We start from the raw sequence: 23,089 nt of genomic DNA on the forward strand, positions 1-23,089 counted from the left end.
GGGTAGGCCTACACTTTGTTGCTGCCCTAGGTCTGGGATATCCGAGACTGTCACGTTGTGGGTAGGCCTACACTTTGTTGCTGCCCTAAGTCTGGGATTTCCGAGACTGTCACGTTGTGGGTAGGCCTACACTTTTTTTGCTGCCCTAGGTCTGGGATTTCCGAGACTCATGTTGTGGGTAGGCCTACACTTTGTTGCTGCCCTAGGTCAGGGATTTCCGAGACTGTCACGTTGTGGGTAGGCCTACACTTTGTTGCTGCCCTAGGTCTGGGATTTCCGAGACTGTCACGTTGTGGGTAAGCCTACGCTTTGGGAAAGGGGTGAAGAGTTTGGAACAAAAGAGCAAAGCCTAGGTCAAATCTTAAATTGTTCATATTCTTATCACTGTGGCTTGTCGTAAACCAGAACCACACCAAGTCTCTACATTTCTGCTATGTGACAATATTTGAAGATTGCTGTCCAACAATGATCCCCAACCAAACATATTTTGCAATTTTGTCAAGAATGAGTAGCCTAATGTTGCCTCTGGTGTACAAAGCACGTACTTCCACAAAGTTGCTGGAGAGACACTTTAGTCCAGTAGGTGGCCGTAATGCACCATTAATGTTGGTAGCCAACCACAACAACACCACAGAAGAAAAAGTGTTTCTTCTGGGCTTTCGCAGATTTGTTAGGCTAGCTTTGTAAAAATGGTTACTCCCTTATTTAGGCGTGTTCCCGTCATTTTTGGTTAAAAGTAACAGGCTTTGGGGGGCTTTAATGTCAGGTGCAGCTAATTTAAAGACCTTTAGTAAAGCGGGAACCAGCTGGTAAGTGATTTCTGAGAAAATTGCTAGATAGCCAGCCGATTAGCCTAGCTAGTTACCTGACTGGACAGCTGCTTATATTTTGAAGACATTACAATGTTAATCGGCTAACTAGTTATCAGATGTTTACATTTTGACAGCAAAATGGTCCACTAACGTTGGCTAATAAATAGTGTGTCAGCTAACTAGCTTGTTTTTCTTTTTTGGTTTAGCCAACTATGCTAGCTAGCTTTTAAATGTAGGTCAGATCTCCATGGATTGGGTTAACACATTGGCAGTGCCTGGGTCGTTTAGCCCAAGCTCTGCATGGAAGTTCATCCAACATTTGGCTGCAGTTAATACTTACCTAAGCAATAGCTAGCTGGCGTTAAGATGGTATGTACAATACTAATACTACTATTAGATTGATGCCAGGTCTTATACTTATGCCAAGGGACAGTTTTCCAAACACACACGATTTGGGCTATACACACAAATTCATATATTCTTCACTATTTGTACCACACACACTCACACCTCCTTTCTCTCCTTCCCCAGGCACTTTAGCCGGACGATGGACGAGCTGGTCCATGACCTGGTGTCGGCGCTGGAGGAGAGCTCGGAGCAGGCGGCGCGGGGGGGTTTTGGGGATGGGGGGGACCACGCGCTGGCTGTGGGCTGCCTGCTGAAGAGACAGGCCCGGAAACGCCGTGGGAGGAAGAGACGCTCTGACAATCCCCACCCGCCCTGGGAGACTGGCCACCTCAGTGAGGGCTCCGAGTCCAGCCTGGACGAACACAAGGTGGGGAGGTGGTCTCGGATGGTCCAGGACCTCAATGAACCTCTCATATCTTATTAATTGTAAAGGAACAGTACCTTGGTAACTGTACAGTAAGAAGATTCCTTAAGAGCACAGATACTGTGTTGTATGTGTTGTAAATGTTTCTTAATCTATTTCTCTTCCCTCGCTCCCTTCCTATCAGGACTACCGTGCCACCACAGGCAGCGTTGCCAGCAGTAACAGCCACCCCCGTGACAACAGCGACTCTGACGAGCAGCTAGGGCCCAAGCGACGTACCCCTCTGAACCCTGACACAGGACGTGGCAAGCGCCCCCTCTGGCAGGAGGACCTTGGAGGAGTGGGGAGCGCGGAGGGGTGCCGCAGTTTGAGACGCCGCCGCAAGGTCAAACGCATGGCCGTCGATCCCCCTCTGGAGGCAGTGACCTCCAATAGCACCACCCCCATGCTAGGTCCCCCGCCTGTCCCCAAGCCCCACGGAGGGTGCAGGATCCCTGGGGTGAGTGCAGCTGAGGGCAGGGCAGGGATGGAGCTCACTGGTGGCGAAGTTGGCGGGAAGTGCAGGGTGAAGAAGAGGAAACTGGCAGCCCACAGGCTCGGGTTGGAGGCGACTGATGAGGGCGTATTGGTGGAGCGTGGGGACGCCATTATGCGGCAGGCGGGGCCCAAGGACAAGATGGAGTTTGAGGAGCAGAAGGGCTCGGACGAGGACATGAGTGACAGGTGGTTAGTGTTTCCCTGCTCCTTTGTGTATGCCTATACGTTCACAGGTACGCTCACCTGTTTGAAAGCAGGATTTAGAAGGCTTGTTTAAGGTCTCCTACCTCAGAGGTTTTGCTGTATGGACACTGAAAATTGACTTCAGACTTTTCCCTTCTTCTTTTCCCATCTCTCCTTACACTCCCATCTTTTATCCTTTTATTGCTTTCTTTCTATCTCTCTTTTATTAGTGAGACCAGCAGTGTGAGCAACAGTAGTGATGGTGGACTGTACACCAATGATGAGGGGAGGCAAGGTAACCATCTATTTGACCAAATCTTGTCATTTACAGGGACTGGTGGGAGAAGGGGTGCGGCTGCACCCACTGGTCTACCACACCTTTCAACTTGAGTTTCATCATTAACTGAAATGTGGACAGTGACTGTAGGCCTATAACCTCTCACATGTAGACTTATGTCAACTGAACTCGTGCAGAATTAAGTATTTCTTTCAGTGCAGTGATACACGTAATGTTAATTTTGTCTCTAGAACAGAAACTTTGAAATATGATATCTTTCAGCATCTCTTGAGCGAATGCAAGTGGCCTGATACGTTATATGCAATTGACACTTTTCATAAAAGCAGACCGTATTAAAATCACACCTTATGCATCCAAGACGAGCGGAAATCTAATTTGAAACATGTTGGATCGTTGTACAGCCTTCAGCAAGGGAAGAATCATTACCTTGTGTTAGCTTTTCTCCCATTCCCTAGATCTCTCATGCTGTGAGAGAAGCAGTAATGGATCAGACAACTTTACCGACGTCAACTATATTATTGATGCATTCATTCTATCAATTTGTAACATTTGTTGTGAGTACTGATTTTTATAGGTCAGCGAGTTATGACCGAAGACAAGATGCATGTATCTAATTATAAACAAGTTGACTAACAAATATCCTTCCAAATATCTGAAATTTATAAGCAGAAACGCATTTTAAATTAGGCTTTTAAAAAAACATTTCCCGCACCCACTAGGGGAAAGGAAAGGGGGATACCTAGTCAGTTGTGCAACTGAATGTCTTCCCGCATTTAACCCAACCCCTCTGAATCAGAGGTGTGGGGGGCTGTCTTAATCGACATCCACGTCTTCTGTGCCCGGGGAACATTGGTTTAACTGCCTTGCTCTGGGGTAGAACGACAGATTTTTACCTTGTCAACTCTGCGATTCGGTTACTGTCCCAACACTCTAACCACTGGGTTACCTTCCACTATGTATGTAATTTATAGCAGTGTTATCAACAATAATAAAACATGTCTTTAAAAAAGGTTAGTCCAAAATCTAAATAAGTCAATGTTTTGTATGGAAACTTTTCTCAGCCTTGACCTTTAACCTCTGCCCCCTCCCATTCTCCCAGGTGATGATGAGCAGAGTGACTGGTTCTATGAGGGGGAGCCAGGGGGGGCGTGTGGTGTTGCGGGGGTGATTCCCTGGTGGGAGAGGGAGGCAGGGGAGGAACTGGACCTGGCTGACCCGGTCTTCAACAGCATCCTCACCGGATCCTTCCCCATCATGAGCCCCGGAGCACAGAGAGGTAGCTGGACCCAGACCTGTCTGTTTATATATCTGCCTGTTTGTTTGAATCTCTGGGCCCAGTCCTGCTTCTCTCTGTTTTTCTTTGCATGATTGTAGAATTTGTTTTATACAACGAGTTGTGATCTGTCATATGGCCAGTAGGGGGCATTTCCTGCACAGGGTTTATCATTTAGCCTCTACAGCTGCCATAGTGTTTCTCCTATTCCAGTCTATGATGTGTGCGCTCTGCTGCCTCTCCTGTGTCAGGGTTCCAGGCCAGGCTGAGCCGGCTTCATGGGGGGCCCCAGGGCCAGGCTTCTCAAGGCAGCCCAGGACAAACCTTCAACGAGCGACTGGGACGACACCACCAGGACCCCCACTCACACGAGTCAGTCTCCCTTACCTCCCTCGCAGTCACCCGACTTGTAGAATATCTGTCTATACATTTCATTTTTCCCTCATTCTGTATTTTTCTCTATTTGAATTGACTGTGTGCAAATAAACTAAACAGATCTGTGTCCTCCACAGCCCATGGTTTAGTCCGGGATCTAGAAGAGAACATGGACAGGTAAGACATGTTTATCACTTAGCTGCACTTTCAGAACAGTACCGGCTATTATACACTTGTGGTTGATAATGCCCAGATGTATTTTACATTTGCTAATGGCTTTTCATTTGTTCTCTCTCTAGATGCACTGGGACTCACGGTCAGACAGAGGCCATCGGAGGAGCTGCTCAGTAAAGACGGCCAGCAGGTACAGGAGGAATGGTCCAATCAGCGAAGGATGTAGCAGACATATGATACAGTTGTTCCATCCACAACAGCACATTGTTTCTAGAATGTTGCCAACAGATGGATGCTTATTTCCTGGTTGTGGTTCTGCAGGCAGACGAGTGGTCACCTGGGGTCTCTGTGTACGGGGGATGTCAAGAGGAGACGCAAAGCAGCACCCCTTGGCTTACCTCCGCCCACAGGTAAACTCTTTGACACACCACTGTACTGACACACTCCTGACTCACCCATCCATCCCCTGTTAAATCCATCTTTGGCTCTCAACCCTCCTCTCTAATCTGGATTGGACAGCAGTCAGTTGGCAGGCTCTGCAGTCACAGAGAGATACCAGATTAACCACTCCCACCCTTCACCTCTACCTCTTAAGTTGTGTGTTTGATGAGAATGAGGAATTAAAGGGTTAATGGGTCATAACCAGGTACCCATCTTGGTTCCAGGAAGAGGATATGAAGGTATTTACTAATGGCTACAATAGGAAGTGATGCAACCGGAGTCTGCTCTACTGCCCTCATCTCTCCTTGCTACATAAGAGCAAAGGGAAAGGAAGAGAGACGAGATGTCTATTGTGACCCAGTCATTGTAGAGCAGGCCGGTGCTAAATCATTGGGTTGGAGTGGTAGAGGTCAGGGGTTAAATACTGTAGCTCTCAAATCAATAAGCCATCATCAAGATCATCTGCTCATATCTCTTTCCGTCTCCCCTTCCTTCTCTTGTCTGTCTTTCTCTGTTCTAACTCTATGTTCCTGTTCTTTTATCTCTCCTTCTCTAGGGTTGGTAGGTGAGAGTGCGGGGCCCATCCCAGAGACCAACATGGGAAACCGAATGCTGCAGAGTATGGGCTGGAGCCCTGGCATGGGCCTGGGTCCGGAGGGCAGGGGCATCACCGAGCCCGTTCGGGCCACACAGAGACCCAAGGGAGCGGGTCTGGGTTTTAACTGAGCCTCAGGCTTTAGGCCCCAACTGAACAGGCCAGTAGGCCTCGATGGAGATGGACCCTACCGAGAGCAGGGAGGACTGTGGTCAACTCTCTCTGGGAAAGAAACTCTGGAGCAGCAGAGCTGGATGAAGGAACGGATGCAAGTCGGCAAGAACCATTTTAACTAATAGGAAGACCGAAAGGATAATTTGAGGTGGGAACCCCAACGCTCCATGCACTTCCACTCTTAACCAGGGCCGGAACTCATAAGGGAAGTTTTGACCCCGGTTAGGGGAAGTGCATGGAGCGTTTGGGTTCCCACCTCAGATTTGTAGTTGGGATGTCCAATGTTTCTACCAGGGAAAAGGGAAGGAATGGAAAAAAAGACCCAGGCGTTGTTGTTGAGTTTGATTGTATGAGACTAGCCAGGTTGTGTAGTTGGACTGTGTGTACTGCACAGCACACTAAAAGGCTCAGTTTCACAATAATATAATTTCTCTTCAATCAATGGTTGTTCTGATATTGCACAGTATGACAAAAAATATATTTTAGGTGAATATCACTGTACGCATCAAAATAATGTGTGTGGTGGAAGTTTCTATTTGATTTTAAATATGTTTTGCGACACAACATTGGTGTTATTCCAGGGTAATTATAATGGAATAGCATTATTCCCGTGGCTTAGTACAAAAAGGTGATGGCTGAAGTGTTAGCAAAGTACTGCATTTAGGTTAAGGTAATTACAATTATACTACTTGTAGTTTCTCTGGTATAACGCTAATGTAATGTAACTGGCAAATGTTTTTTAAATTGGTCTATATGGTTCCTTTTGGGATATTGGGCAGTTATATTTGATTGTAGATGACAGTTATTGGTAAAAAAAAAAAAATATATATATATTTTAAGATGCCAATTCTCTCCTCTGCTCCTGACTGCATGTGCTCCCATAGAAACAGAATGAATCGGACGGGCATCCTCATTCAAGTCAATGGTGGCATAATGGGTTGACTGGCTAGCATTGCAAGTGTACCCATAGGAGCAACGTAGGAAGTGTACCCATCAATTTGTGGTGCGATTTGTTTTGATTCAACTCAACCGATTACAAAGAAATACATTCCATTAGCCACATCAGTTAACATAAATTCATTAAATGTTCTACATCACCATTGAAATGATTGAATACAGTACCAGTCAAATTGCCAGGGTTAGAGGTTCCCAAACTCGGCTCAACCCCCCCCCCCCCCCCCCCCCCCCCCCAAACCCCCGGGTGCACATTTAGGTTTTGCCCATTTAGGTTTTGCCCATTTAGGTTTTGCCCATTTAGGTTTTGCCCATTTAGGTTTTGCCCTAGCACTACACAGCTGTTTCAAACAAACAACTCATCATTCTGCTTTTTTTTATTTTCTTTTACGGTTATGACATTTATTTTGTTTTCATGATGGTGTTCATCCATAACCGGCGGTTATATGGTAATTGTGCCGGCGTGAAGATGGTATTCCTGAGGGACGTGGGAATAATTCAGGAAATGAATCTTGAAATAAAATCATTGTATGTATGGTATTGAAGTAGAATGTTCAACCCTGAACACTCCAGAATAGTGTTTATTTGATTAAAAAGGCAGTGCAGTTAACTTGATTTCCTGTTTTTTGTTTTATGACATTGAATTAACACTTGGAAATTGTGAAAATGATCATATTGCCCGTTTTGTGTAAGAGCTGTTTGAAAAATAATTCCAGGAATTTCAGCCTGTTCAAGTGGTGTGGAGTTATTGGACAAGATCATGACATTACAATCTGATCTGATTATTCTGACCAATGACCAGTCATCTTTTATTTGCGTGCCTATCCTACTTTGAAGGGATTAGCGGAGTAGGCTCTGGCCAAGACGATCCTATCCGCCAATCAGGGCTGTTGGGCGATCAGACTGAGCATTTCAATGGCAAAAGGAGGCGTAGTTATTTTGCATTAAATAAATACAGTGTTTTATTAGACATACAGTGATAATTTAAACGTAACATTAAGACTGCATGGGGGCTTTAAAAAGAAGCCAAGCAAAATTCTGTTTCCCAGTCATGCTGTACTTGCTATGTATGTGTAGCAACCATCTCATGGCAATGTCTTTACAATAACAGTCTACTAACATGTTTTATAAAGTGAAAAAAATGATATTGGTTACACTTTACAGTCTTCTATTTACCTGGTAAATAACAACTGAAATAGGTTTGTAAAAAAAAAGTGTTACCGTTGCCAATGTAATGTTCATTAAACTTGAGGGCCTGAGTGAAACGATCCCCCTGGTATGAGCAGATTCAGTTTGTGGGTTCAGTTTGTCTTACCATGTCTCTCTTTCTTGCTCTCTCAAGCAAAAAGCAACAGAAAAATACTCCCTAAGAAAACATCAAAATAAAAACTATTTAAAAAACACGCTTCATAAATAGTACTCTCTCACGAACTCGATTGATGTACACAACATGTGGACACAAAAGTATGTGGACACCTGCTCGTCGAACATCTCATTCCAAAGTCATGGGCTCATGGGTCATGGTCTCCCCCTTTGCTGCTATAACAGCCTCCACTCTTCTGTGAAGGCTTTCCGGTAGATGTTGGAACATTGCTGCGGGGACTTGCTTACGTTCAGCCACAAGAGCATTAGTTCGGTCGAGCACTGATGTCGGGTGATTAGGCCTGGCTCGCAGTCGGCGTTCCAGTTCATCCCAAAGGTGTTTGATGGGGTATGTGCAGGCCAGTCAAGTTCTTCCACACCAATCTCGACAAACCATTTGTGTATGGACCTCGCTTTGTCCATGGGGGCATTGTCATGCTGAAAGGAAAGGGCCTTCCCCAAACTGTTGCCACAAAGTTGGAAGCACAGAATTGTCTAGAATGTATGCTGTAGGGTTAAGATTTCCCTTCACTGGAAGTAAGGGGCCTAGCCCGAACCATGAAAAACAGCCCCAGACCATTCTCCTCCACCAAACTTTACAGTTGGCACTATGCATTCGGGCAGGTAGCGTTCTCCTCGCATCCACCAAACCCAGATTTGTCTGTCGGACTGCCAGATGGTGAAGTGTGATTCATCACTTCAGAGAATGCGTTTCCACTTCTCCAGAGTCCAATAGCGGTGAGCTTTATGCCACTCCAGCAGATGCTTGGCATTGCGCATGGTCATCTTAGGCTTGTTCGGCCATAGAAACCCATTTCATGAAGCTCCCGGTGAACAGTTATTGTGCTGACGTTGCTTTCAGAGGCAGTTTGGAACTCGGTAGTGAGTGTTGCAAACAAGGACAGACGATTTTTACGATCTTCAACACTCGGCGGTCCCGTTCTGTAAGTTTGTGTGGCCTACCACTTCGCGGTTGAGCCGTTGTTGTTCCTAGACATTTCCACTTCACAATAACAGCACTTACAGTTGACCAGGGCAGCTCTAGTAAGGCAGAAATTTGAGGAACTGACTTGTTGGAAAGGTGGCATCCTATGATGGTGCCACTTTGGAAGTCACTGAGCTCGTCAGTAAGGCCATTCTACTGCCAATGTTTGTCTATGGACATTGCATGGCTGTGTGCTCGATTTTATACACCTGTCAGCAACTGTGTGGCTGTAATAGCCGAATCCACTCATTTGAAGGGTTGTCCACATACTTTTGTATATGTAGTGTACTTGCATCAAACTCACATGCTGACAGAGAACCTCACTAAAACATGATGCTCTTGCCTCTCTCTTTCCCTTCCTCTCCCTCCCCTTCGCAAGGCTGCTACAGCAATCCCTGTATCTATGGCAAATGCAGAAGAGCTGTGTCCTCTACTTCCTCTCTATCCTCTTCCCCTATCACACACACACACACTCAGGACTGAGTGGGGTACGTGAACTCAGCGCTGGTCCAGAGGAGAGGAGAGAAAAGTCTGTGCTGCTGCATCGCTGAGACACAGAGAGGAGAGGAAGGAAGAGAGCTGGGTAGAGCTGAAGGCACAGAGAGGAGAGGAAGGAAGAGAGCTGGGTAGAGCTGAAGGCGTTTGTCCTTGAGACTGACTGACTGACTGCAGCTGGTTGCAGGGCTCTGGAGGAAACAGGGAGAGTGAGTACTGAGTCGGACAGGGCAGGGGCTGGATGGGATGTTAAAATATGTTGTTGTGGGGTATTTAGACTGGGGGCATTTAGAGGGTATTTGAAAGTGTGTATCTAGAGTGGGGTATTTTGACCAGGGCAGTTGACTAGAGGGCATTTGGGCTGGGATAGAAATGTTTGTGTGAGTGTGTGTGTGTGTTTCCTTTGTCCAGGTGGGAGAGGTCTGTCCTGTACTCAGGTATACCCACCTAACTTAGATTTCTATCGGCTTCCTGCTCTCCCAAAACAGTGTGTGCCAATGCCCACAGTTAGTTTTGAGAATAGCTATCTTATTGCATTCCTCAATCTTCCGCCTGCATTCTAAGGTCAAGTTGGTCAGTGATGAGTTGTTCTCTGTCATTTTTCCAATACATGTTCATCCTTCATTCCATGTCGCATGGGTTAAGTAAACATTTATTTACAGAGCTTTACTCTCCCCATCCCTCCATCCCTCTACTGCCTCCCTTTCTCTAGTGTTGACAGATCGATAGTTATACATCTATAATTGGAAGACATCAGTTATGGCGGTCCTCCAAAGCCAGTCATTATCGTGTGTAATCTTGGAGTGGTGTTCCTGGCGTGGCTGAGACCCACTGGTCTGGCTGATTGGCTGCTGCTCAACCGATCCACCTTTATAGGAGAGAGAGGGAGAGGGAGGGGGTGGGGAGAGGTAGAGGGCATAGAGAGAGGGACAGGTATGTGCGAAGGAGGAGAAGTAGGAGGGACAGGAGAGAAAGGAGAAAGATGGAGAGGAATTGGGGGAGAGAAGGAGAGGCAGAGAGAGGACAGGGGATAGAGAGAACAAGAATGAGAATGAGGGAGAGAAAATGGAAGAAGGACAATGGGTATAGGAACTGGAGAGAGTAAGAGAGAGGAAGAACAGATGAGAGGTGGGATGAAATTTGCACCTAAAAACCCTGTGTAATAAGTCGACTGCCAGACAGAGTAAGATTATACCACCTGTGGAGAGAGAGGTTAACTGTGAGGTGGTAGGCCAGGTAATCCGATCTTTAGAGTGTGTCTGCCTGTTTGTCTGCCTGCGTGCGTGTGCGTGTGTGTGTGTGTGTGAGGTTCCTGCTGTCGTCAGCAGGTGTCTGAGTTTGAGACATCATGCTGAGAGGGTCAGGTGCTGACTAACAGTATTCCACCTGTGTAAGCACCACCCTGGTGGCTTCACACCTGAGATGTGCCCCGTGATAGGCCTGGGAAGCAGGTGTGTGTATACAGAAAACACCAGATATAAGGATGACAAAGAATACAACAGAGATAAGGAGTGAAGAGCCGTGGTGACCTTGGTGAATCTTCTCCCTCCCTCTTTTTGATTTGTTTTCTCCATATCTCTGTTCATCATTTGAGGAGAGAGGTGAGCAGACAAGAAAGAGAGATACAAAGACAGAGAGAGAAAAGGAAGAGTATTAAGAATTAGGAAGGACAGGAAGACAGAGACAAAAATATATGTAATTTAGAGAGATATACTACATGACCAAAAGTATGTGGACACCTGCTTGTCAAACATCTCATTCCAAATTCATGGGCATTAATATGGAGTTGGTCCCCCCTTTGCTTCTATAACAGCCTCCACTCTTCTGGGAAGGCTTTCCGCTAGATGTTGGAACATTGCTGCGGGGACTTGTTTCCATTCAGCCTCAAGTGCATTAGTTCGGTCGAGCACTGATGTTGGGCGATTAGGCCTGGCTCGCAGTCAGCGTTCCAATTCATCCCAAAGGTGTTCGATGGATTTTGAGGTCAGAGCTCTGTGCAGGCCAGTCAAGTTCTTCCAGACCGAACTCAATAAATGATTTATGTATGGACCTCGCTTGTGCACGGGGGCATTATCATGCTGAAACAGGAAAGGGCCTTCCCCAAACTGTTGCCACAAAGTTGGAAGCACAGAATTGTCTAGAATGTCATTGTATGCTGTAGGGTTAAGATTTCCCTTCACTGGAACTAAGGGGCCTATCCCAAACCGTGAAAAACAGCCCCAGACCATTATTCCTCCTCCACCAAACTTTACAGTTGCCACTATGCATTTGGGCAGGTAGCGTTCTCCTGGCATCCGCCAAACCCAGATTTGTCCGTCGGACTGCCAGATGGTGAAGCGTGATTCATCACTCCAGAGAACGCGTTTCCACTGCTCCAGAGTCCAATGGCGACGAGCTTTACAGCACTCCAGCCGACACTTGGCATTGCGCATGGTGATGTTAGGCTTGTGTGCGGCTGCTCGGCCATGGAAACCCATTTCACAAAGCTCCCGACTAACAGATCTTTTGCTGACGTTGCTTCCAGAGGCAGTTTGGAACTCGGTAGTGAGTGTTGCAACGGAGGACAAACTATTTTTATGTGTGATGCATTTCAGCACTCGGCGGTCCTGTTCTGTGAGTTTGTGTGGTCTCACTTAGCAGCTGAGCTATTGTTGCTCCTAGACGTTTCCACTTCCCAATAACAGCACTTACAGTTGACCGGGGCAGCTCTAGCAGGGCAGAAATTTAACAAACGTACTTGTTGGAAAGGTGTCGTCCTATGACGGTGCCACGTTGAAAGTCACTGAGCTGTTCATTAAGGCCATTCTACTGCCAGTGTTTGTCTATGGAGATTGCATGGCTCTATGCTCGATTTTATACACCTGTCAGCAGCGGGTGTGGCTGAAATATTAGAATCCACTCATTTGAAGGGGTGTCCACATACTTTTGTATATATAGTGTGTCTGTACATAGGGAGATAGATAAAGGGAAGTGAACGTGTTAATCCTGTGCTCCTTGCTGAGAGGACATCCCATCTGTAATCCTCCAGTGGTTAAAAAAGGTCTGCTTACATGACCAGCTGAAAATACAGGTTGGTGGGTTATCTGCTAAACACAATGACAGAGGGAAAGAGAGAGAAATAAGGTGGGGGGAGGGGGTAGAAGGAGAGGGAGGGAGAGAGAGAGGTTATACCTGTCATAGGTGAAAGCAAGTGTTCTACGTTATAGTTTCAGATCAGTGATTACTCCAATGAAGGGGGGAAGAAAGTATGTTGGCTTTGTAGGACTCCACTAGAGGGCAATCCAGACCAAAGTGTTTAGGGACAGCTGCAATAGGCTGGCTATGGTCCCGCAGTCACCCAACAGTGTTTTTTCTTTCCCTCTGTATTCCAAACGGGACCATACAGGGAGGGTCGTGTGAGCAGTGCAAACCATTTAAAACCATTGATTAGTTGGTTGTCACCATAGACTAAGTAACAGTTTTATGGTCAGTGGCATGATCAGGTGGTCCCAGAGGTTCTACTGCAGTTTCCCACTCAGGGAGGGAACAGCCACTGGTGGCAAGGCTCTGATAGTGAATACATCCTGTTTCCTGATCAATATTTAATGTGTGAGTGACTGATCAATATTTTGACAAATCTGCTCATCCTGGGACTAAACTATCAATCTCTCAGTCTATCTATCCAAAGACCCATCCATATAGTCTATCCCTCTCTCCCTCTCTCTTCTCCTACTCCTTACCCCTTCCTCCAGTAATCCTCCCTCTATCTCTCTGTCTGTCTATCTCTCTGTCCCTAGCATGTACTATATCTGTGCAGTGAGACGATAGTGTTTGCCTACAACATGTCTAAGTAATTGATGGATTGCACTGAGTTGGACAATAGCTAAACTCATTATTCTCAGTGCGTCTTGCAGTGATGATGTCAGAAGTACCAAAGGAAGAATGATGAGGTGAGACAGTAGGGGGTTGGGGACACCAGAGAGAGACGCTCTTGGTTTAGAACTCAATCTGACAGCTGTCCCTATAGAGAGGGTGCTGGGATTGGGAAGGGAATACAGTAAATCAAGGTGTGTTGAAATCACTGAGTAAAAACAAATAGAGTTAAATTGACCCCACTGGAGTTAGTGTTGATAACTGGAGTTGAATGGGAGGGAGTACTTTTAACTCCATTAAGAGTAACCAGAGACAGGGAGTTAAAACTATGGAGTGTCCACCTATGTGGGAGGGACATCATTGTCATATTTCCCAGCATGCTCTGTTTCAGGTAGAGTTTTAAAAATGGTTTGTTTCAATATCTGTGTTTTCACATGTACATTGATTGTTTTTGATCTTATGCAACACAATGATATGTACCATACATTTTCTTAACTAAACTAAGCTTAATAAGTGGTTGGATTTATTGGAACCTTTACTGAAAAGGCTGTTCCAGTTTACATGATGTACTGGGTAGTCTGAAACATCCGTTCTCTCATATCTCCTCTGACATGCATTCTGAGTGTAAGTCCTGGGTGATTGCTGGATAGCCTCTCTCTGAAATGGATACAAATAGTGACTGGATGTCATATTGTAAACCACCATAATATGACACAGAGATATGTAAATGAGACTTTACACCTCAAATGGAACTGTATAAATCCCCAAAATAGTGTTGAGTTTGTCTCAATAGGAGTTTAAATAACTATTGTGATTATATTGTGAGAGTAAATGTTACCCTAAATAACTAACTCTAGAATACTGATCAACACTGCAGAGAGTTAAAAAAGTCACAGGGTTATTTTCCATTAATACCGTACAGAGTGAAACCCAATGACACAGAGTTAAATATCAACACTAAATATGAGCAGATACAACTCAAAAAAAATAACTCTGTTGCCAGAGTATGTTTTACTATTTTTAGACTGGGACCAAATGTTAACTGTAGCAGAGTTAAATCTTCTTCAATTAAAGTCAAATTTACTCTGCCGTTTTTTATTGTGTGAGGTTTGAGGGTTGCTTCCCCCACTCTCTCAGATTGAGAAAAACAGAAGTAATCCATACTATGGTCAATGCTGACTGCTTAGTTTTGTGTTACAGGTCTCTCCTTTTCAGAGCTTTGAGAAGGTAGGCTACATAGCATCGACCTCTGGGTAGAGAGCTTATCGAACATGAGAAAGTGGGACCTTTATTTTAATAGATTCCCCAAAAGTCTTGTCAATCTTCCTTGAAAAAGCCAATCTATTTAATATGCTGGACATACATTTTCATGAGGCTCATAAAAAATGACATTAAGCTTAGGGCACCAAATACAGAACAGTACCCCGGGCTTGTTTCATACGTTTTTTTTCAGAAATGCATTAAAATAAATGAGTGTCTTGAAATCACAAAGTGAATAGGAACGGTCCGGTCTGGTAAGGTGATGCAGGTATTGTCATTAGAGCGGACAAACTCATTTCCTGTGATATTAAACTCAAGTGGCTAACAAGACGCCACTGTGGCCCTGCTCTTGTGTGTCTCACTGTTATGGTATTCCATCCCAGCATGACTGCTTTGTGCCATAGAAAATGTCAATCTTGCTCAAACAACGACTTCATTGATCAAATAAGTCATATTTGCTCTCCTCTCCTTATTACATTTGTTTATGGCTTTGTACCTGAATTAGCCAAAGTGTACGACCGAACGAATAAGGCTATAAAGAATATATTGGTAGTAACAGCTACTAAAAGCTATTAGGGAAACTTCTCATACATAAACCATATTCTTCCTAAATGGTTTATTGAAGATCATTTCCCTGTGTTACATGTACGTTGGGGATTAGGTTGAGATTTGGTGATTGTATATGATGGCAGCACTGAACACAGACACAGATATTTTGACACTATGGTCATATGACACGAAAATAGAGGTCTTTGGCCACATCAGCAGTGGGTTTGACATTTCGAAAGGACAATGCATTGTGTGACGGCTCTGAATTTTTCTGAACCGTCTCAGTGCTTCTCCTTCCAATAGGGCGCTTCCCCTTCAATTCCCAATTAAATAGTGCTTCTGCTTCCAATTGGGCGCTTTCCCTTTAATTCCCAATTAAATAGCCAGCATCAAGCTGCGCAAAAGTGGGGTTGTGATGGAGACGTGAATGAGGATGTGCTCAACACTCAGTGCCAAAGCGTCTCGATTCCGTTTGTTTTGTAGCCTAATAGAGTTTACCCAGGATCGGATCCACTCTTTGCGTCCGTGGACTACACCTCTCCGTTCTTCGTGGCCTTTCTCCGCTGGAGATCTGTTGATGGATTGGATTGTCTGACTGACTACAACCTTTTTGTATACGGTATTTCATTTGTTTTGATGTGATGTATACTGTGATGATTTATGTAGTTAGTTGTAGTTGAGGACTTAGTAAGAGTTGATACTCTTTAAAGTTGTGTGGTAAAATAATTGTTATTGGTTGTATGATTAATACTGGGTTTACGCTACACTTGAATGAACGGACAAACATTGCGTGACAAAGGTCACTTGAGTTCCCTGAACTCCTTTACCTGGCTGTATTTTTTATTTTATTTTATTTTTTAGGCCCGAGGTACAGGACATTTCTGGAGGAATCTGAACTCATTGTGTTATATTATTATATGTGTGTGTAATCATTTGTTGGTAATACAACCCACGCAAAAGAAAACAGTTGTTTTTGAAGTTCTTTCCAATGTTTTAAGGGTTTATGAAAAGTTCATTTCCATCCTGACTTTTTACATTAGTCCTTTGTACCAAGTGTAGACTTGACGGACCAGATGGGACTCATTCCCTCCCAAACTAAAAGGAGAAACCAATGTTTTCTCTGGTAGGCACAACCTACCTGGCACCCCTATAAATAATAACCTCAAGTCAAAACCGTTACAATATGTAGAAAATACATAATCCCTACTGTAAAATATGGTGGTGGATCTTTGATGTTATGAGGCTATTTTGCTTCCACTGGTCCTGGGAACTTTGTTAAGATCAGTTGCACAATCATGAACTTTACCAAGGACCAGGACATTTCAGCCAAAACCTGGTTGTCTCTGCCAGGAGGCTGAAAGTTGGCCGCAAATAGATCTTCCAGCAGGACAATAACCCCAAGCACACATCAAAATCCATAAAGAAATTATTAATTGACCAAAAAAATCTACATTTTGCAATGGCCATCTTGGTCTCTGGACATGAAAACCTGTGGTTTGAACTGATAGGGCAGTCCATAAGTGCAGACGAAGGATATCAAGGATCTGGAAAGATTCTGTATGGAGGAATGGTCTAAGATCCAGCCAAATGTGTCCAATATCATAAAATACAGGTATTTTAGGAAAAGGCTCAGTGTTGTTATCCTCACAAGGGGAGGGGGCTGGAGAATTGAAACCAGGGGATCCAATATTTTTTTTGTATTACTTGCTAAACAAAATCTTTCTCTGAGAAATTGTATTAGGTATAAAAATATGTATTTTTAAAATGTTTTGAGCATACAATACAGCTCATTATTCCTGTTATTTATTTTACAGGTCTTTATTTGCTCATCTTTATCAAGGGATGCAATAATTCCGATCCCCACTGTACATTGTGTGCGTGTTTTGTGAGGTGTTTTATGCGTCATGTGTGAGTGAGGTGTTTAATGTGGAGCTCATTAGCTGTGTGATAAGAACCACTCCATGGAGTCTGGTGTTTGGGGATTAGCAAAAAGCAGATAAGCAAAGCGATTTCTCCTTGCTTAAGTTTGTTTTTCCAGGGGTCGCTTCAGAACATGATATTGTGTGTTGTACAGCATGTGCGTATGAAAGGGGGGGGCGAGGTTCACTTCAAAACACGGTACACTACTCAGACTACCTAGATTTGAATCTGAAGTGTCCGTTTCCACTGATTTGATATCATGACCACAGAAACCCATACTGTATGCACACTTACTGTTCACCCCTGCATCACCTTCCTTTGTGTTAGATGACCAGCTAATGCAATTAGAAAAGACAATTGGAAACAGTCATTGTAATCTGGACATGCGCTCCACCTCTTCCTCTCTTTTCTCCATCCGTCTCTCTTTTTTACCCCTCTTTCTTTCTCTCTCTCCTCTCCCTTTCTGTGGTTTTGTGTGTGTTTTTGTATTCCTCTCTCTATATTCTTTCCTTCTAAGCCTTTCTGATACAGTAATCCATCTGAGAGGCTTTGTGGGGTGATTTGGCCGCTGGCTGATCGCAGGCAATCTCTCTGTTAAGTGATTCACCATCCAATGATCAGAGATTTCCTAAGACTCAGCTGGGACATGCTGAGGACTAAAGAGGGTCCTGAGTTCTTTAGTAAAGGAAAGAAAATGAAAATATGTACCTTGTAGAGAAGACATGAGTGGAGTGTCTTCAAAGTATGCTGTAAGCATGCAGGCATAGTAATGTGTTGCTGGTCTTATTTTTCACATCAAGTCAGTGTGCTCCAGTGGGAATTCTAACACCGCTTTTCACCCCTTGAACATTGTTGCTCCTCTTTGATACCTGCTCATGTGCCAGAGGTGGCAAGTTGCCCAGAGTCACACTCCAGCGTGCGTGTGCATATATGTGTGTGTGTGTGTGTCACTCAGGGAGAGGTCAGAGCTTCTAATTAGGCACATTTTAGTGACAGATCCAGGTTTGGTGCCAGGGGATCTGTGAGTTACACAGTTAGGGAGGCTTGCATCATTGTTACTTAATTTATGTCAATCAGGGCTTTTAAATAAAGGAAATCAACGTGCATGTGTGTTTGTTTGGGGGTAGGGGTGGTTGGAGGGAGTGCTGTGGCACCTGTTGTTCAGTAGGACATCGACACAACCTAGATAGATGTATGTATAGAATGTCCTTAAGGATCAGGTATCATCACAGTAGGACAAAAGCTTTCAGAACTCACTGGCCTCACTACAAACAGGCAGGGATGAGTAGGTTACTTTCTAAATGTAATCCGATACAGTTACTGGGCACAGACGTCAACTCAACGTCTATTCCAAGTTGGTTCAATGTAATTTAATTGCAATGACGTTGAAACAATGTTGATTCAACCAGTGCCAAGTGGGTAGTTAGTTACCTGTCCAAAATTGTAGTCAGTAATGTAACTTTTGGATTACCCAAACTCAGTAACGTAATCTGATTACTTTCAGTTTTACTTTCCCATTAAGAGGCATTAGAAGACAAAAAGGACCCATCAAATGCATTTGGTTTGTCATCATAGTGGTCTCTGACTTGTGGTCAGACTCATTCAGGTGGAAGAAACTTAAACTTGTGCCTTTTTTCAACGCTGAATTCAATGTCATTTAGAAAACAAAGGTAAAAAAAAAATTGCAAGTATGCTTTCTCAATTTAAAAATAATCCAAGATATAATAATCACATTTTTCAAAAGTATCTGTAAACTGATTACAATATTTATGCTGGTAATGTAACTGATTACATTTTCTTTTAAATCAGATTATATGTAACTGATTACATGTAATTGGTTACCCCCCAACCCTGCAAATACGCACGAGCACACACACACACACACATCTCAACTGCAACTCTATTCAAATGCAACAATTAATTTAAATGGCTAGCCTCCCAGGCTGTAATGTACTAATGGAAAATGTTTTTATTAGGACGAAGAGAGAGATCCTTACCAGAAATTCCGATTTAGAGTCTGGCCGGCTCTCATTGGAGTAGACGGTGGCCAATCAAATGCCGACATTGTGGTACAGGGGGAGGGGCATGCAAAATAGTTCCTGGATATTCATGAGGGCCAGCCCTAGCTTAGAGTGCTCTATCATAGAGCGAGCCACAACAGTTAAGACCTCACTGGCTGGAGTGTCAACACTGCTGCTAGAGGGAAGTCAGTGAGCGCATGAGAAATAGAGACAGAGACACACAGAAACAGAGAGGGAGCGAGAGAGAGACTGTTGCTCCAGTGAAAGTGTGTGTGTATAAGAGAAAAACAGAGCTTGGTAGAGACACAGAGAAAGAGAGTTATAGGGAGACACAGACCAACTAAAGAAAGAAAGAGGAAGCTGACAGGGATCGTTGCTCCTCAGAGTATGGTGTCAAAGAGCACATGGATTTAGTAGAGCTGTACCTCCCTGAGTGTTTCACCTATCACCCTGACACTGAGTAAGTACATGGACTATTCTGATCCATATTCTGTATGTATACAAACTGTCGGTGGAGTGTAAAGAAAGTTAGCACAGTGATGTTATTTAGGTAATGGTAAGCATTGAACAGTGTGCATGTGTACTACGACTTGCTGTCTCGTTCTCAAATGAAGACCTTACTTTGGGTGTTTTTATTTGCTATTTGGTGTGGTGGCGTCTTCTATGTCAGTACAAGCACATCTGTGTGAAACAAAGGTAGTGGGCTGTCATATGTAGTTATTTAGGGAACAAGTGTACCTCTTGGATTTTTACTGAAAAAGATTGTCTGAATGAGAGGATAACTTTGACGGATGAAACCCACATACCTGAGCTGAGGGACTAGGTCTGAGAGGGAAATAGAAGGTGGGAGGGAGGGAGAGGAGCAACAGGGTGTGAAAAGGGAGAGTTGGAAGTGGCCAAGAAAGAAGATTAGGAAGTAGAGAGAGATGAGGTGAGGAAAGCAGCGAAATGTGTGGTATCTTACCCCATGCAGAGCAGTGAGGATCAGTAAGGGTTCATAAACTGCTGCAGACTCTAGTCTACTGTCGTTCCACTAGTATGCCGGTGCACTGAAGAATTGTACTTACAGTTGTGATGGCTTTTGCCACAATTTTTTTATACTACTGTGTACTCTTGAACTTGTTTTTATCACTGAATATTCCAACATTGTACAAGTGGAAAAATAACACAACTGTCCAAATTGAATATTTTTCTTACTCCGTGTAACAGGTTACTTAATTGATCATTCATAATTGTTAAATGAGTTACCATTATCATTTTGTTTACATGTTTGTTATCAATCTGCATTGTGTTGTGTGAAGCATTAACACTGCAAAGAGAGGTACGCTTCTGTAGGTTGGTGTTATTAGCTATTTGTTGCAACACTGAAAAGCAAATCCTGTTAACCCTGTGATAATACAGAACTAGACAACAGCTCAGATAAGACCCTAACCGGAGGATAACAGGATATTAGACATTGAGGAAGAGTGACCGAGAGAGAGAGAGAGGGAGATGGAGGAGGGGTGAGTAGAGGATGCAGAAACAGAGCCGCTTTTATGTTTTGTGTAACTATGTGTTGTTGATAGTGTAATTACAGTGAAAATATGTGGTCCTCTGTAGCTCAGTTAAAGCTGCAATATATATCTTCTTGGGTGACCCGACCAAATTCACATTGACAGATACATTACACACATTTCTTTCTCATTGAAAGCAAGTTTAAGAAGCAGTAGATCTGTTCTGAAACTGAAATTAAGTGAACTATTCAAATTTTTTGCAACCAGGAAATGGAGCGATTTCTGCATAGTGCATCTTTAATAGAACATGGCGCTTGCAACGTCAGGATAGTGTGTTCGATTCCCGGGACCACCCATACATAAACTGTTTGCACGCATGACTGTAAGTCACTTTGGATAAAAGTGTCTGCTAAATGGCATATATAATATACAGGTATAGGAGAAGTGTTACCATGTTTATCCCCTTCCCCAGTCTGTCGAGACATAGGCTGTCATTGTAAATAAGAATTTTTGACCCAACAGGTCCAGCCTGGTTTAACCCAACATCTCCAGCACCAACTGATTTGACTCAAGCCCTTTACACACTTAAACTAAGAGTCATCAGTGATGCTAGTGTTTCAGCTCCGGCCTGATACCTCATCTCCTATTGGCCCATTAGGAATCACCATGCACAAGACTCCTTTGACCCAAATCACTGACAAGGGGGTTAGAGGCTAAATGAGCAAGTTAAGGAGGATGCATAGCTAGAGTAACCTAAATCCACATCTACCAATACTTGATGTCTTTGAGAATCTTTTAGGTATGTGTTATATATATTTTTTCAAAACGGACTACTAAACGAATGGGCACAAAACAAAATATACCCAAATAATAATTTAAATGAGACTTGAATGTATGGTTTTTCTACCTGCTTTTTAGTCCTGCAAACAATTTGACACATTCCCTCACTCTACCTCTTTTTCCTTCCCTGTGTCTGTGTCCCCGGCTCTCTTGTCCTTTTGGTCATCGTCTGTATTGTGACTGCTCATTTGAGAGTGAGTGTTGCCTCCTCTCGTTGCTTCTTCCTTTCTTTCTACACACCCCGGGTTAATGGCCCAGCGATTGAGCCCTTTCTTTCTCTCCCTTTCTGTTTTTCACATTCTCTCTATCTGTCTGCTCCCATCTTTCTGTCTGACCGTCAGTCGTTTCACGCTGCATTTTGCTCTTTGTTTCCAAGGTGCAATTAGAGTTGTTTTGGATACGAACACACTCACACACAGCCTGTTGCTTTATAATGTTCCTCCGAGTCTGTGATTTACACCCAGAGTCTATGGGAACTGCGCGATTAGCTTTTTTGAAGAGCTATAGATTATAGATCTGAGTTAAATGCGAGTAAATGGAACGTAATTCCCTTTTTATGCACTTTTCTCTCTATGCATACTTAAGCATGAGAATAGCATATTCACCCGCTATTCATTTGCGGTGGAGATCACAGATATGGAGGTGTGTCGACAGATAAAGCCGTATTCTGACCTTGATTTAATTCCATAATTATTCCACCAGCTTTTAAACGCGAGGAAACCATGAATAAGGTTGAGCGAACCTACCGGTTCCATGTGGAAAAAGCATCTATCTTTTTTTCCCGATAGAAATAATACCATTCTCCTTTCACTGTAATTTATGCATTGATAAGAGCTATTGACAAGAGCTGGGAAAATGAGTAATTCATATACCAATTGTTTTAGATTATTTTTCTTCGCGATCCCTGGAGACGAATGTGAAACCAGTCATATTGAAGCAAACCAGGGGTGAAAGTAAAACAAAACAAAATGTCAAGAAAACTGTTAGTTATTATACTATAATTTATCATTACCGCATGTCAGAGGCATGAAAAATATGTGAATGGACTTGAAAACGGGTGGTATAGCCTACGCACCAAAATGCGATGTGGTTCGACAAGAACACTGGCATTTTGCCAAGGCAGAGATGGGTGGCGGATACGAAGACTCACGAAAAACAGCGGACGCATAAATTATAGCCTAATACCAATTGCCAAATGTCATTAGGACCACACGTTTTGTGTAAATGATGTCTCTTTCCATTCACCACTGTTTGGAGGCTGGAAATATGCTGCTAGTGGACGAACATGCATTGGTACCCTAGTAAAGGAGCCATTTGAAGTTCTATTTATATATTTTGTAAAACTAAAATTAGAGGGTAGATCAGCTTTAAAATATTGCAGATTGTAGCTTCCATCAATGTAATTGTCTGCATCATTTCCAATCCCCAAAATATATTTTTGTAAATATATATATATATATATAAAAATATCACACATACAGTTGAAGTCGGAAGTTTACATACACCTTAGCCAAATACATTTAAACTCAGTTTTTCACAATTCCTGACATTTAGTCCTAGTAAAAATTCCCTGTTTTAGGTCAATTAGGATCACCACTTTATTTAAAAAATGTGACATGTCAGAATAATAGTAGAGAAAATGATTTATTTCAGCTTTTATTTCTTTCATCACATTCCGTCAGAAGTTTACATACATTCAATTAGTATATGGTAGCATTGCCTTT

General features: G+C 43.5%; 2 protein-coding genes across 4 annotated transcripts in view; both read left to right on the top strand.

Annotated features, from left to right (window-relative positions):
* The first annotated feature begins 602 nt into the window (after window positions 1-602).
* On the top strand, window positions 603-7,857 carry gpatch2 (G-patch domain containing 2). 2 transcript variants are annotated; one of them, XM_090183100.1, is made up of 11 exons: window positions 603-809; window positions 1,344-1,587; window positions 1,769-2,310; window positions 2,535-2,599; window positions 3,702-3,878; window positions 4,127-4,247; window positions 4,388-4,427; window positions 4,550-4,614; window positions 4,746-4,834; window positions 5,422-6,847; window positions 6,893-7,857. In XM_090183100.1, exons 1-10 carry the CDS (start codon window positions 760-762, stop codon window positions 5,589-5,591), a joined length of 1,563 nt encoding a protein of 520 aa, XP_090039226.1. In that variant the 5' UTR covers window positions 603-759; the 3' UTR covers window positions 5,592-6,847; window positions 6,893-7,857. The 2 variants fall into 2 exon arrangements, with proteins under 2 accessions (XP_090039226.1, XP_090039227.1); XM_090183101.1 differs by having other exon boundaries at window positions 1,769-2,307.
* Window positions 7,858-15,621: 7,764 nt separating this feature from the next.
* LOC110529691 (estrogen-related receptor gamma) overlaps window positions 15,622-23,089 on the top strand; it is a 43,187-nt gene continuing 35,719 nt past the window's right edge. The window contains exon 1 of one of the 2 annotated variants that reach the window (XM_036985173.2): window positions 15,622-15,710. Coding sequence is in view for 1 of the 2 variants with exons in the window: in XM_036985172.2 (XP_036841067.1) it covers window positions 19,437-19,492 (56 nt within the window). In the remaining variant the exon portion in view is untranslated. Of the gene's footprint in view, window positions 15,711-19,145; window positions 19,493-23,089 lie in introns of those variants that run through there. The other variant, XM_036985172.2, reaches the window with a different exon arrangement.

Source organism: Oncorhynchus mykiss, chromosome 8, assembly GCF_057628025.1.
Source record: "Oncorhynchus mykiss isolate SJ-2025 chromosome 8, ASM5762802v1, whole genome shotgun sequence".
Taxonomy (NCBI): domain Eukaryota; kingdom Metazoa; phylum Chordata; class Actinopteri; order Salmoniformes; family Salmonidae; genus Oncorhynchus; species Oncorhynchus mykiss.

Excerpts from the sequence above, each read along its gene's own strand:
- gpatch2 (XM_090183100.1), top strand. The coding sequence starts at position 760 with ATGTCAGGTGCAGCTAATTTAAAGACCTTTAGTAAAGCGGGAACCAGC. Across the intron at positions 4,248-4,387 it reads CAGGACCCCCACTCACACGA|CCCATGGTTTAGTCCGGGAT; the intron begins GTCAGTCTCCCT and ends TGTCCTCCACAG. Across the intron at positions 4,428-4,549 it reads CTAGAAGAGAACATGGACAG|ATGCACTGGGACTCACGGTC; the intron begins GTAAGACATGTT and ends TTCTCTCTCTAG.